The 15,556-nt window shown below is 44.8% G+C and overlaps 1 protein-coding gene across 7 annotated transcripts; it reads right to left on the minus strand.

Annotated features, from left to right (window-relative positions):
- Window positions 1-234: 234 nt before the first annotated feature.
- Window positions 235-15,494, minus strand: LOC114600419 (RING finger protein 151-like). 7 transcript variants are annotated; one of them, XM_028736497.2, is made up of 6 exons: window positions 15,357-15,494; window positions 11,891-12,118; window positions 9,141-9,280; window positions 8,390-8,552; window positions 7,215-7,335; window positions 235-1,332 (listed from the first exon to the last, which is right to left on the minus strand). In XM_028736497.2, the coding sequence occupies exons 2-6, from the start codon at window positions 12,094-12,096 to the stop codon at window positions 1,126-1,128; spliced, it is 837 nt and encodes a 278-aa protein (XP_028592330.2). In that variant the 5' UTR covers window positions 12,097-12,118; window positions 15,357-15,494; the 3' UTR covers window positions 235-1,125. The 7 variants fall into 7 exon arrangements, with proteins under 7 accessions (XP_028592330.2, XP_028592333.2, XP_028592332.2 ...); XM_028736500.2 differs by having other exon boundaries at window positions 11,891-12,115; window positions 15,357-15,455; XM_028736499.2 differs by lacking the exon at window positions 15,357-15,494 and adding an exon at window positions 14,619-14,680.
- Window positions 15,495-15,556: the final 62 nt, after the last annotated feature.

A 15,556-nucleotide genomic window follows, 5' to 3' on the forward strand; every position in this document is an offset into this window, starting at 1 on the left:
TCAACAGTCACTGAAGAGGGAGAAGTCACATGTGACTTCTACTTGTTTCTATGAAAATATTTAATAGTGGAGCCATGCATGTAGCTACCTGAGAAGCAGTTGTTTTCCTTTGCATGTATTTTCCATCTCTGCGTATAGTGTGCACTCTTACCAAATATCTGAGTCCTTAACTTCCAAGAATACATAATCTGTAAGCTTTCATTTCTATATATACATACACCCACACACAACACGCACATGTTATATTAGTTTTATTAGGTCAATTCATTTCATAGGATACCATAGCCAATGGTATGGGCCATCTCTTGTCAGCTGACACAAGCAGGAGCAAAGGTTTGTGGGAAGTTGGTCCATTTCCCTCAGGTTTTTTTCCTGCCTGATGCAGCAGTATGTTCCTCCTTGGCTCTCCTGGCTTAAGCCAAGTTTCATTAGATTCCTTCATTTTTCTATTTGCTTTTTTGTTTCTTTTCCCGAGTACACAGAACTTAGTTCTCTCCCTGCCTTCATACCTTATTATTATTATTATTATTATTATTATTATTATTATTCCTAAGAGGAAAACTAAAAAATAATAAAACCATAAGACAGGAATTTAATAACTCAAAAATAATTGAAATAAACAGCTAAGCTAAAAACAGACCAAAATGTTAACTTCTTCATGTCTGGAAAAACTTGCCTGAACAAAAATGTTTTAGCAGACACTGGAAAAAGTGCAGTGAAGGTGCTTGCCTGATGTCAATAGGCATGGAGTTCCAAGTGTGGGTGCTGCCATGCAAAAAGATCTATTTTTTACCAGTGTGGTGCACCTGTAATAGCGCCAGTGCTGCGGACTGAATTGACTGAATAGAAATATACGGGGTAAGGCAATTCCTGAAGTAAACTGTTTCCAACTGTTAAGGGCTTTACTGTATATACTAATGCTAACAGCTTGAAGTTGGTCCGGTAACAAACCTGCAATTGGTGCAGATCTCTGAGCAGGTGATATCTGCTGACAGAATCTCATTGCTGTCAGCAGGTGGACTGCAGCATTCTGTACTCATGGTCAGTTGCCAGATCCAGCAAAAGGAAACACCACATAAACCAGACTGCAGTAATCCAGTCTTAAATAACAGCCACCTATGGCTTTCACTTCATGCTTTCCAGTCGGGTCAGAGGTCGAACATGTGTTGCTTTCTTGCTTCCATCCCTAGTCAACCGACAGTCTTCCTGGAGAGTCTTCACTAACTCCAGTAATTCTAGCTTTTCAAGCTGTGCCTGCTCCAGTTCTTGGTGATGCTGCCTCTCTGTTGCCAGCAGGGTACGTATGTCAGACGACATCCTGGACATCTGGCTCTGAAAAGCGTAAGAGAGTTTTTCAGGTGTTGCATTGGGACTGCCTGTTAACTGTTAGATGCTCACCATTTCCTATCTACACTAGTACCTCGGGTTAAGTACTTAATTCGTTCCGGAGGTCCGTTCTTAACCTGAAACTGTTCTTAACCTGAAGCACCACTTTAGCTAATGGGGCCTCCTGCTGCCGCTGCGCTGCCAGAGCATGATTTCTGTTCTTATCCTGAAGCAGAGTTCTTAACCTGAAGCACTATTTCTGGGTTAGCGGAGTCTAACCTGAAGCGTATGTAACCTGAAGCGTATGTAACCCGAAGTACCACTGTATTACATTTGTTTCTTCCCCTTCCTCCAAGGACCTGAGGGTAGCATACAGATAACAGAGCCTAGATTTCATGGATCTGCCCCTTTCAGGTATCCAGACTGCTGCAAAACAGATCTGTTTCTGCCCACTCTCCAAGGCAAGGGAAAGAGGCTGCATTGTCCTGGAATGACTTGGGCCCAGACCCAAATGCTTCTGTACCCAGAGTTTAGGGTAAAGCAAAATGTGCATGGGCATTCTGAGGGCTATTTCAATGATTGTGCTCTCCCTGTTATCCCAGTAAATTTGGGGAAAGAGAACTCGGCAGGTGGGGGATGTGTGGTAGGGAAAGCTCTTCTAGGCCAACTTGGAAGTAGTCTGATTTTTATTAATGGTCCATCTCCAAATTAATATAATATTATGTTCAGTTTCAGTTTCAGTTTCTGTTAATTGGTTCTCGTGGGAAACTTGCAGATTCTGGCTTCTCACAATTAACTCAAGGTGGTGTCAATTTACTCTTGGCAGAAAGCCCAGGTCTGCTTGACCTAGAAACTACTCTGATTGGTTAACGACCAGCACTCTGCTCTGTTATCAAGGGATTGCTAGCTCAGTTTGAGGTGAGGTGTTGTTAGGAGTAGAAGTGCTGTGTATGGTTATGAGAGAGAGAGAGAGAAAGAGAGGATTTATTTTGTATTGTATTTGTATGCAGAAACTCTGCTGGTTTTATTTTCTCCTTTTAATAAATCCTGTAAATAGTTATTCTGAGTCTAGCTGACTAGTCATTACTGCCGCAACTAGCTTCTTCGCTGTGCAGGAAAACTCTGCTACGTTTGGGCTAAAGCCAGTAGGGCTATGCCTGACACTCCAAAGTTCCATGAGGTTATGGGCATTGTGCTGCCAGCCTGAGTTGCGGTGGTGTCAGCATCAACGGCGTTGGTTCCAGTAGTTCCAGAAGTTGTTGTTCCTGCTGGTGCAGCAGATGGACTCTGGCTGGTTCCTGACCGTGGTGAGCTGGTGACGCAGTGGACACAAGGACAACAGCTGCAGCGTGTGAGTGCTGGGTGCTGTGGTTCCTGTTTTCTCTCTCGGTGGTCGTGAGTAGCTGGTTCCGGGTTCCAGGGACATCGCTCTCAAGATGGCCTCACAACCAGTTCAGATGGCTTTTGAGCGTCTGAATGACTCCAATTACTTGCTGTGGTCGGAACGCATGCAGGCAGTGCTGCAGAGGGATCGTCTCTGGCAAGTGGTGAGTAAGTTTCCTGCGAAGCCTGATGATGAAGACCTTGATAAAGACCAAAGAGCAAGGGCCACAATTGTCTTGGGGCTGGAGGATTCCCAGTTGCCGTATGTGAGGGGAATCAAGACAGCTAGAGGTGTGTGGCAAGCACTTAAAGAACTCCATGTGCGTGAGACAGCGGTTTCCAAGCTGTTCATTCGCAAGGCATTGTACAAGGCAATGTTACAGCCTGGGGTTACAATGCAGGAACACCTACACAGTTTACAGTTAAAGTTTGCAGCGCTACAGGAAAGAGACTGTGCGTTAGACCAGCAGGAGAAGGTGGCTATTATTCTGAGTTCTCTCCCGGAAAGCTGGGATAATTTAGTTTTGTCTCTAGAAGGCATACAGGAGCATGATTTATCCGTCAGTTACGTTACTGGGCGTTTGATTGAAGAATGGCAGAAGCGGCAAGAAAGGTCGTTGGCTGCAGAGGCTTCTACAGGTGGGCGGTTTGAAAGGAGTTCTCATGCCGTGCCAGAGGTGAAGCAAGAGCAGCGTGCCGGTGAGAAGTCAGCGTTTGCTGTTAGCCGTTGTTTCCGATGTGGGTCTTCAGCGCATCTAAAACGACAATGTCCGGAGTTGGTCAAGTCTCAGTTGCCGGTGCAGGAGCAGAGACGAGATCAGCAGCAGCAGCAGCGAAAAAAGAAATTCTTCAAACGAAAACAGTCGGCTCAGCTGGTGACCGGCGAGGTCAAGATTGCTGATGAGAAACAAGCGGTCTGGGTGGTCGATTCGGGAGCATCTCGCCACATCGTGAATTCAGATGAATTGTTTGTTTCCAAGAACTCAGCACAGCGCAGCCAGGTGGCTCTAGCAGACGGAAGTACTTCCGAAGTGATTTCGGGGGGTGCAGTTTTTGTTCCTTGTCTTCGTGAATGCCTGCAAAATGTACTTTGTGTGCCTTCATTAAGGAGCAATCTGATGTCTGTAGATTGTTTGCTAAAAGCTGGGTTTAAAGTGTATTTTGAAGGAGACAGTTGCATGATTAAGAAGGCTGGTGAGATTTTAGGCACTGCTAAGTCAGAGGGAGGCTTGTTTTGGCTTAAAGCAGGATCTCAAGTTGCAGCAGTAGTCAGTAAATCTCAGCCTGCAGTGAGTAACAAAGCTATACATGACAACTGTGTGCACTTATTGCATAGGAAAATGGGGCATGCTTGCTGGAAAAGTGTACTAAAAATGTCTGAATTGGCTGATGGGGGTGATTTAAAGAGTTGTAACAAGTACCTTGATTGTAATGTTTGTAAAAAGGTTAAAACCCACAGAGTCTCTTACCCCAGAAGTGACAGAGTTAGTGAGGCACCGCTACAGCTGGTTCACATGGACGTAATTGGTCCATTTGCTGTAAGCAGGGGTGGATCGCGCTTTTCACTAACAATTGTGGATGACGCCACGCGTTACTCTTGGGTTTTTCCCATGAAGAATAAGGGTGACGTGTTCACTAAGTTTAAAGGCTGGGTGGCATCTGTGGAAAGATTTCTGTCCATTAAACTTAAAAGGATTCAGACGGACAGAGGTGGCGAATTTATGTCAAATGCCTTTAAAGATTGGTTACAAAAGCGTGGCATTGGGCATAGAAAAACGAACGTTTTTCCCCCAGAGGAGAATGGCGTTGCAGAGCGAAAAAACAGATCTTTACAAGATATGATGTTTGCCATGCTTGATGATGCTGATTTGCCCATGTCTTATTGGGGGGAGAGCATGCTCACCGCGTGTTATCTCCAAAATAGACTCTTTCATCAAACAATAGGTACAACCCCGTACTTTAAATTGTTTCAGAAAAAACCCAAAATTGACCATTTGCATGTGTTTGGATCAAAAGCCTGGGTATTAATTCCAAAACAAATGAGGAAAAAGGGAGATCCTAAGACCAAACAGTTAGTGTTTGTGGGTTACCAGGAGCTGGGAAAAGGTTTCCGTTTTGCTGAAGGGACAAATGGCATTGTGATCTCCAGGAATGCCAGTTTTTGTGAACATAGTGGCTGGGAGAGACTACATGCCAATACTGAGGTTTGGTTTGAACCTTCCCAGGAGCTTTATGACTCTGAAGGTAGACACAGAGAATCAGAGTCTGAGGGGGAGGAAAGTTCAGATAAGAGCTCTCAAGAAAGTGGTGTTAGCCAAAGACCAGTTGCTAAGCAACAAAAGAGAGGTCGAAGTTCTGAGGAGGAAAGTGGGTCAGAAGAAAAATTTTCTCCCAGAAGATCTAAAAGACAAAACAAAGGAGTGCCTCCAGTGCGTTTTTCTCCAGATACTGCAAATGTGTTTAGTGTAATTGCAGAACCCAAGAGTTTTCAGGATGTGTTAAAGTTACCAAAAGAGGAGGCAGAGCTCTGGAAACAGGCAATGGAGGAAGAGATGTCCTCTCTGAATGAGCACAAGGTTTTACACCAGTAGCAGCGCCTGAGGGGGCAAAGATTGTAGGCTGCAGGTGGGTGTACAAACTTAAACCTCTGGTGACAGGAGAGTACAAATACAAAGCTCGTTTAGTGGCTCAAGGATATTCTCAGAGGCCTGGAAAAGATTATGACGAGACTTAGGCCCGGTTAGGACATATCTAGGGTTGGAAGTGTGCTGGGCCCAAGATGGCAGCTGTCTAATTAGTCAGCAGAACAAAGTTAAACAACTACTGACTACATACAGGATGCAGGATTGCAAAGGGGCAGTGGTGCCTATGGATCCAGGTTTCATAAAAACACTTCATATAGATGAGAGTCCTGAATTTGAACATCCTGATGTATATCATTCTGTAATTGGAAGTTTATTGTATCTAGCACAGTGGTCCAGACCTGATATTAGCTATGCAGTAGGCATATTAAGTAGATTGGTCTCAAAACCCACACTAAATGCCTGGAAAGGGGTAAAACAAGTTCTGAGGTATCTGAAACAGACAATTGGCTATATGTTACAATTAAATTCTTCAGAGGATGAAATGTTGAGTTGCTACTGTGATAGTGACTGGGGAAATTTGCCGGATAGAAAATCTGTCACAGGACTGGTCATAATGGTCGGTGGAGCTTTAATCAGCTGGCGATCACGCAAGCAAGACGTTGTAAGTGTGTCATCAACGGAATCAGAGTATGCCGCATTGAGTGAATTGTGCAACGAGGTGATTTATTTCAAGCATTTGTTAGCAGATTTAAATGTAAATTGTGGAGAACCAGTACAAGTTTACATTGATAATCAAGCTTGTATAACATTAAGTAAAACAGAGGGTTTCAAATCGCGTTCCAAACATATCTCTGTAAAATACCAAAATGTACGTTGCTGTGTACAAGACAATGTAATCACCTGTACTTATGTACCAAGTGAAGAAAATGTAGCAGATGTGTTAACTAAACCATTGGCAAAGGTAAAGAACAAGCGAATGTGCAAGGGTTTAGGTTTGCTGGAAAAATGATCTCCTACATAGGTGTATTTGGTGTTAATTGTTCAGCAGAATCTGTGAGGGGGTGTTCAGTTTCAGTTTCAGTTTCTGTTAATTGGTTCTCGTGGGAAACTTGCAGATTCTGGCTTCTCACAATTAACTCAAGGTGGTGTCAATTTACTCTTGGCAGAAAGCCCAGGTCTGCTTGACCTAGAAACTACTCTGATTGGTTAACGACCAGCACTCTGCTCTGTTATCAAGGGATTGCTAGCTCAGTTTGAGGTGAGGTGTTGTTAGGAGTAGAAGTGCTGTGTATGGTTATGAGAGAGAGAGAGAGAAAGAGAGGATTTATTTTGTATTGTATTTGTATGCAGAAACTCTGCTGGTTTTATTTTCTCCTTTTAATAAATCCTGTAAATAGTTATTCTGAGTCTAGCTGACTAGTCATTACTGCCGCAACTAGCTTCTTCGCTGTGCAGGAAAACTCTGCTACGTTTGGGCTAAAGCCAGTAGGGCTATGCCTGACACTCCAAAGTTCCATGATATTAATGGGACTGGAGGAGGTTTGCCAGTCACCAATAGCAATGCTTCCTTGCTTATGTGAATTGTAGTTAAAATACCTGCTGCTGAAACCATTGGTTCTAAAATAGATGCTGTAGGTGAGACTTCCCCAATTTGATGCTCCCCAGCTGTTGTTGGACTTCAACTCCCATCAGTCCCACCTGGCTTGGCCAGTGAGTGATGATGGGAATTGTAGTCCAAATCACCTGGACAACACAAGGTTGGGGAAGGTAGCCGTCAGGTGCTTGAGGACTGTGGCTACCTTCTGGAAACTGAAAAAGAGTACAGCATAGAATAAAGCTGTCAGAAATACCAGTTCGCCAGAGGCAACATTTTAAGGGAGGGAGATGACCTCGTAGCTCATGGCAATACAATTCGTTTACCTTTAGCTCTTCAATCTGATTTTGCAAAAGACTCTCCTTTTGCACCATATGCTTCCTTTGAGAATCTAGTCGAGATTCCATCTCATGTTTTGCCTCTTCCATCCGGCAGATCATCTCTGACCTTAAAAAACAAAACACTTTTTGTTAATCAGCGTATCTGTCTTTAATCTGAATACAGAGGAAACTTGAAACGTACGCACATTCAGTTTTATGTGCTTGGCAATTATTATTTTTAAAGGGGGGCAAATGTCTGGGGGAAAAGACTGTGGCAATCCCTCCCGCCATTGTCTTATCTTACTGTTCATCCTGCTTTAATTTTGAAAAGGATTGCTTGGACTGAAACAAACAACATGCACCTGTTCATATGTAAGCTAAGTTAATACGCTGATTTGTTTCCGCTTGGGAGGAGGGCAGCTGGTGCAGCTGAACCGTGGGCCCCAGGAAATTGATCATTCACAAAAAGAGATGGTTTGTTTTAGATCAGGACTTACCATTATATGTGAACAGGGCCACTAATTACCAAAACAGGAAGTAGTGTTTAATCCATCAGTTTTGCACTAATTATTCTCGTAACAAACAAGAGCTGGTTTTTTTAATCTTCCATCTGTTTTATGCAATATCTGCGTCTTCCTTCGGCCCAAGATAAACATCTCATTTTAACAGCCCCAGCTTCACTCACAGGGGCATTTCCCATAAGCTAGTACTGGCAAAGAAGCTTTTCATTTATGATTAACTTAGATTTTCAGGTTACCACCAAGCAGCGCACAAGCTTATGTTACACAAAAAAGATGTCAACAAATCTTTTATTTCAATCGAATCAGGATGATAGAATACCAGGTGTAACTCGGGTGGGAAGATAGGAGGAAGAGATGGTGATGGCAATAGAAGCAATTTGCCAAGTTACCAAATTGGTTTCCTGAGCACCCAGGAAATTGCAGCAATATTGAAGAACAGTCCCCTTGTGTATGTTTTAGAGAGATGGGCAAAATATTTAAGTGTCAGTTCATGCTTTAGGCATGGCCACACTTGGCCCTCCAGATGTTTTGGGACCACAACTCCCATCATCCCTAGCTAACAGGACCAGTGGTCAGGGATGATGGGAGTTGTAGTCCTCAAACATCTGGAGGGCCAAGTCAATCCATGAGCAGCCAAGGTAAGGGGAAGAATAGCTTTACCTGAGCAGTTCTAGTTCCGTTCTCAGCTCTGCCACACAGTTATGTTGCGCATCATCAGCACTGAGGATGGCATACCCACAGCCTTTGGGGCACTCGCGGCTCCTGTATTCGCACACTGCCAAGTGGCTGTCTAGGTTACGTCTTTCAACCCGAGCTGGGCAACCTGATTGGAAAGCAGAAGACTGGAGGAAGTGCACCAGAGAGAATTATTTCATTTCCCCCATAATCTTCTGACATGGAGACAACGATAGACTGTGCTCCAGAGAGGTCACTTCAGTGCTGCTAATGCAGCAAAAACAATGTGGAAGGCAGCAGTGACAAGCTAGTGGTTTCTGCAGCCCCTGTGATTCTCCAGCAGTTTGACTTACCCCTAGAGGTGCACTCCATTGTCTCTCAAGACAGAAGGATGCTAACAACAGCAGCACCACCACTCTTGAGGAATCTAGGTTAGTGTTTCCTGCTGTGCGCAGGTACAAGGATTCTCCAAGGGGTCACTGGCACATCAGCTGCCTTTCAGTTCCCCAAACACCAACACTGAATCCATACTTTGCTTTGGCTAGTGTTGGCAACAGGTAGAAATGGAACAGGAAGGGGTGTTCACACAGGCAAAGAAACCGAGAAGGCCCACTCTGCAACAGCCACTAACTCTGAATTCCCTTTAGCCTACATTCCAGAACTGGGGGACTGAATTCAGGTGAAAACGGAGATCTACCATCTGTTTGCAAGATAACCATCTCTGCATTCTACCTACCGCTATTTGAACAGGGGACCCGGCTGCATTCACACTCGCGTTCATGTCGGTCAATGGATTCCAGTGAACACACCATTTCACAGCCACACTCTCTGTTCCTGCAGTGAATCTGGAGTTGATTGAGATCGTTCTTCATGTATCTGGGTACAGAAGTTAATTATTTTTATTCTTGCAATACTGCTTGCTAAGATATAACATATGCTCCCCAGTTCTCCGAGTGGTAAGACATTCCAGAGTCAGTGCTAACTGATTCTGTTTTCTTTGAATGAGGCCACATGGCAGACCAACCATGACTGTGTAATATTTGGTTTAATTGCAAGTATACAGGCAGAGCACAGGCGAAGGTAAACAGCAGATCCCCAGAAAGGCAACTTGCACCACAAGGCATTTCTAGCCTTGATGTTAAGAGCTTCCACACTCTACCTTCTGCCTGTCTATCCCCTAAAACTGCTGCACTAACTTCCATACATTACACCGGCCACCCACTTCAGCTTGGCTGTGGTGTCACCCTCCTTACTCCTAACGTTCTGGAGAAATATCTGTATCAAGAAGCCATCTTCTAACAATTAGATCCCATAGAAAGACATCCCCTGGCCACTGTGAGCCATTAACCATAACATCCTTTCCTCAAAACTTAAGACTATGATCAGCCATTGCTTTAAGGCAGGGGTGGGAAATCACAGGTCTGATCACCAAATGTGACCCTTCAGACCTACCTGGCTGTCAGGATTTCTTTCCTGCTATACCCCCCCCCCCACTGGCCCTGCTCACCACTGGAATGTTGCCCCTGGAAGGCAACACCCCCCTGACACAATTAAAATGCACGTTTTCAGAAAGTTGGCAACCCTAATGAAGTAGAAGCACCATGGCCAACTTGTGTTATTTGGCAACAGAGTAAGTCAACACTTGTTTGTGACATTTATGTTTAAGATTCTTAAACATTATGTTTAAGAGTGTTCATTCTTTATTACATACAATACTTTAAAAACATGTATCGTGGGTATTACCACTTATGCTCTCATATCCTTTTGTTTTTCAAAAGTTGTGTTTTTAAAACCTTAGCTGTTAGTAGGTTAATGAAGCTTTAAGCAGTTCAAAGTGTTGGTGCTGAACTTTAAAGCCCTAAACGGCCTCGGTCCAGTATACCTGAAGGAGCGTCTCCACCTCCATCGTTCTGCCCGGACACTGAGGTCCAGCACCGAGGGCCTTCTGGCGGTTCCCTCGCTACGAGAAGCCAAGCTACAGGGAACCAGGCAGAGGGCCTTCTCGGTAGTGGCACCCGTCCTGTGGAATGCCCTCCCACCAGATGTCAAAGAGAAAAATAACTACCAAACTTTTAGAAGACATCTGAAGGCAGCCCTGTTTGGAGAAGCTTTTAATGTTTAATAGGTTATTGTATTTTAGTGTTTTGTTGGAAGCCGACCAGAGTGGCTGGGAAACCCAGCCAGATGGGTGGGGTATAAATAATAAATTATTATTATTATTATTATTATTATTTGCTCCAACCTTGAGAAAAGGAGATTGGTCAAGCAAAGAATTTTCCTAGCAACTGCACATTTCTGTCCTAGCAGAAATTGTGTGTGTGTGTGTTTCTTTTGTGCAAAGCAGCAAGGTTAAAAGGGGTGCAATCAGAGGTGTGAATTCAGATCAAGCCGAAACTTTGTGATGCAAGCAATCTGGACTTTGCTACTTACTCTGGACCTATGTAATAGGATTATTTCCACGTACGAGAAGAGGACAATATAGAGATATTTTTGATAACTGGAACTTGGCACTGGATCCTGTGGGACAGAACATTCTTGTCTATCCTGTATTTCTATAAAAGGAGTTCTCTCTTTATTCCAATTTGGAAAAGGCTACACAGTGAACCCCCAAGGAGTTAATGTGTCTGCAGCACATCTTGCTGCCTCACTCTTTTCTTATACAGTGGTACCTCTGGATATGCACATCTCTGGTTGCGTATCCTTCTGGACACAAACGCAGTAAACCCAGAAGCATTTTTCTGAGTTTTGCTGCGCGCGCATGCGCAGAAGCGCTCTACTGCGCCGTGCGCAGAACAGGCACCTCTGGTTGTGAATTCCTCAGGTTCCGACCAGAGCTCCAGAATGGATCCTGTGCACAACTGGAGGTACCACTGTACATCGCTTTCCTTGTAGGAACATTTTCTCTTCAGAGTGAAATTGACCAAATCTAGGCTTACTTGGGGATGCGGGTGGCGCTGTGGGTAAAACCTCAGTGCCTAGGACTTGCCGATCGCATGGTCGGCAGTTCGAATCCCCGCAGTGGGGTGAGCTCCTGTCGTTCGGTCCCAGCTCCTGCCCACCTAGCAGTTCGAAAGCACCCTTAAGTGCAAGTAGATAAATAGGGACCGCTTTATAGCGGGAAGGTAAACGGCGTTTCCGTGTGCGGCTCTGGCTTGCCAGATGCAGCTTCGTCACGCTGGCCACGTGACCCGGAAGTGTCTGCGGACAGCGCTGGCTCCCGGCCTATAGAGTGAGATGAGCGCACAACCCTAGAGTCTGTCAAGACTGGCCCGTAAGGGCAGGGGTACCTTTACCTTTACCTTAGGCTTACTTAGCCTAGTCAATTTCATTAATTTGCATGACATATGGGGTAGTAACTTTAGTAAGGAAAACCAATCAAACAGGATGCTCCATCCCTCAGCCTTACATTTGCACATTTGCTCAATCCACTAGTGTAGGATTAGATTTCATGATAGCAGCGAATTGGACTCAGAAATAATTACGCACCTGTAAAGTGGTCGAAGGACAGACAGATCAAGCGGCTGACGATCTTCTGGGCAGTTGCTGTGATGAACAAGCCACCCATGTATGCAGGAAGTGCAGAAAGCATGTTCACAAGGAGCCTGCAAGGGATCTTCCAACACATCTCGGCAGATGCAGCACAGGAGACCTTCATTCACGTAACCTACGAAGCGATCAATATCATATCCCATTTTCTCAATGACCTCTAGCCTGCTATGGAAATGAAAGCACAGAATTAGTAACTGCGGCCACATTACCTTTGAAAGCCAAGTGAGCGCATTATCACTCTTGCACCTTAAGATCTGAAGAGATATGATGCAGAGGGAGTGAAGTGGCTTGCGAGTTTTATGCTGTGGACCTTCAGAATCTGGATGTAATTCCAATTTGCAACCTTTCCCCAAGCATGCAAAGCCATAGCATAGACAAGAGCAAACTTACACTTTTTTGTTCATTTAGTTGCATCTCAACCCTCAAGAGGGCCCTTTTTATAGAAAAATGCATGCAGGCATTGATTTCAAGCTTCTTTGCAACATGTCACAGCCCCTCAAAAAATAATACATTGCCTTTTCAGTATTCAGTTTCTTCTCAGAGAAACCCTAATTAGATTTAGGAGGATTAATGCTTCTTTCTCCACTAAGCACGTAAAGCAGCCAGAGCACCTGATCAAAGTAACTAAGAGCCACCTGCTTCTTTCTCAGGTGTCATTCTAGAAAGATTCTCTGGATTAAGTGGCATATGGAATGGGTTCTAAACACTGAGTTTACAAAGTGTTTATAATGTGAACTGTGCATGTGTTTTGAGATGCTAAAAAACTGTTGAACAGAATGTACTCACTCTGTAATAACACAGTTCCATATTTTTAATGGTGGGGCTATTTTTCTTTTTTAATATGGAATATTCCAATACTTTCTGCTGGAAAATATATATATTTTTGGTAAAGCATAACTCCCATAACTCTTGGACATGTCCAGCTCCCAAGAGACTGCAATTTACTCCCAGTATAAAAAAACTGGCAGTGATCTACCCATTGTCATTGGAGAGAGGAGGAGTGTGCATGGGGTGGGTGGATTGCACAGAGTTTTTTAGCTTCTCCCCCGCAACTTTTTGTACACGATAAGGATCCCGCGATCTACCAAGATCAGCCAGGGATCTACCAGTAGATCACAATCTACTGGTTGGACATCCCTGTTTTTTTTAAAAAATGTAATTTTATTAAAGATTTTCTTGGTTTACAAAAGTATGTGCAATGTCTCTCTCTCTCTCTCTCCCCCCCCCCCCCAGTAACATTTTTTCAGATCAGTTCCCTTTGTTGAGACATTAGGAAGAAAAGGTGAAGGGGGGGAAAGGTGAGTGGGGGTGGTGTCAGGTGGTGATGTTTCTATTATATCTAATATATGTGGGGTTTTGTGTCAGCGTCGCTTGTGCAGGTTCTCTGCTGTTCACTTGTGTTCCTTTGGTGGTGAGAGAGGTTGGGGTTGGCTTAGGGTGTGGTTGTTTGTTTGTGATTGGCTGTGGTGATCTTTGTTTTCATATGTGAGTGGGGTGGGTGGGTGTTTTTGAATCAGGTTAGCCATATTGATTTGTATGCTGTTGGTGGATTTTTGTCATTGTCTTGTTGGGCTGTGTATGTGATAAAGGGGACAAAATTTTTGCACATCTACGCTCAAAGGTTCAAGCCAGCACAGTTGGTCAAAACATTTGGAGGGTAAATGAGACAGTGTGGTGTAGTGGTTAGAGTGCTGGAATCCTCATGAAGCTCACTGGGTAACCTTGGGCCATTCACTCACTCTAACTTACCTCACAGGGTTCTTGTGTGGAGAATAGGAGAGAACTATGTATGCCACCTTGAGCTCCTTGGAGGAAAGGTAGGGCATAAATAAAATGAGAAGAATAGGTACAGCTGGGGATGGGAACTAGGCTAGGGGACATGCTATCTGGAGATGCTGGAGGGGCCAGGCAAGCAGATGCTCTTACCCCTAAGCTACGGCACTGGAGAGCATATTTTATTTTATTTCACAGAATTTATAGGCCGCTTGAGTGTAGAAGAAAAAACAAACCCCTGAAAGTGGTTTTACAGAAAGCCACGACTCCTCCATCTTACGCTATAACAACTGTCAACAAAAACAGACTAAGGCAGCTGCTCCAGATTCAGGATGTCAGCAACTTGGTACAGAACTGTAGTTCCCAACACACAGGGGGGCAATTTGATTTTTTAGGGGGGGTGCAATTCGAGAATGAGTTATTAAGAATTCATGGTCTTTTAGGCTTCTTCCATGTGACTTTTTGAATAATAAGAATTATATGTCAAGGGGGCGGGGGGCCCATCAGGATTTTAAAGATGCTTAGGTGGGGCATGGCCAAAAAAGCGTTGGGAACCACTGGTACAGAATCACAGAATGGTACTCAAGGTGCTTTTGACAAAAGTGGGCTGTTGGTTTCCCAAAGTTCACACTGCAACCTATTGTTAAGTCTCTTGAAAAGAACAACAATAAAAGCTGAGCACCCTTGCAAATTAGTCTTAGCCTTTTCTCTTTTTTTGGGGGGGGGGGGAGAGGGTTACTTTTTAAAAGTACACAGGCAAAATCGCTATCAGAAAACAAGGGGAGCCACCTGCCTCAAAGCTTCCCTCCCAAGGCAGGTTTCAGGCTGGCGATTCCTCTCCTCCTTCCCGCCCTCCAAGCGAAAGCCCAGAAACGGCTCTTCTTCGCCTCACCCGCTTCGCGAAAGCGCGCTTCCGCAACATAAATTGCTCCCCACAGGCCACCGTCCAGTCCCTCCGCGCCTCCACCCCCGCCAATAAGAGGAGTAAGGGGCTGGCCTGGCCCCGCCTTCTTCGCACGCGACCGCTCAGCTGGCCCCTTTCTTCGGGGTAGACTTAGAATTCTAGAGCGGCACGTGCTTTGCAACTTCCGAGTTTTTCGTGATGCTTTTTTTTAAGCTGCTCATAGAAAGCAATGGAGAAAATACAGGATTTTAGAGCAGCTTTTTTTTTTTTTTGCAGGCAGGGCGCGTTCTGCTAAAGCAAAAGAGAGCAGGAGCTCTTCCTCTTTCCAACTCGGATCTTATTTATTGCGGGGGGGGGGGGAGAATGTGACAAATTTCAGAGGAGCCATTCAGTTAGATCGCAATGGATTGCTTTTGAAGTCATTTCAGCACCGGGTGGAACCCTAGAAATTGCCAAACCGGGTGGCAACCCTAGAACTTAACCCGGGAGGGCGCAGGTGGGAGAGACTAGGCTAATAAGGGGCGTTTGGCAGGAAAAGGCGTTGCGTGTAAATCCACATTAAACCTCAGCGCCACCATCGGATCAGCAGTTTGAACGATGGGCCACACTGCTGGGCCGCCCTAAGACACTCCCCGCACAGCAGTCACAACTGACGCTAATATCCTGGCTCTGCCCGTTGTCTTCTATGGGTAGCTCTGAGCGGGGAAGAAAAGGAGAAAAATATACCTTGCAAGTTCCAAATCTGTGTTGGAGTGAGTTGCTCTATATTTTTATCTCTATGACACTCGGCAATTCATCCTCTTCAGCCTTGCGAATTGGTTAACGCCCTCCTCTGCCAGCGCCGTATTTTCCTGCGAAAACGAGTAACCTAGGCAACGGGGGAAGGCGAGGAAGGCACTTTGCGACAAATACGCTTGATGGCCGTG

Source organism: Podarcis muralis, chromosome 8, assembly GCF_964188315.1.
Source record: "Podarcis muralis chromosome 8, rPodMur119.hap1.1, whole genome shotgun sequence".
Taxonomy (NCBI): Eukaryota; Metazoa; Chordata; class Lepidosauria; order Squamata; family Lacertidae; genus Podarcis; species Podarcis muralis.

Coding starts and splice junctions, on each gene's coding strand:
- LOC114600419 (XM_028736495.2), bottom strand. CDS start 13,779: ATGCCCTACCTTTCCTCCAAGGAGCTCAAGGTGGCATACATAGTTCTC. Junction 8,553..9,140: donor GGTCCCCTGTTCAAATAGCG/GTAGGTAGAATG, acceptor CTTTCCAATCAG/GTTGCCCAGCTCGGGTTGAA. Junction 7,336..8,389: donor ACGGAACTAGAACTGCTCAG/GTAAAGCTATTC, acceptor TTGTTTTTTAAG/GTCAGAGATGATCTGCCGGA.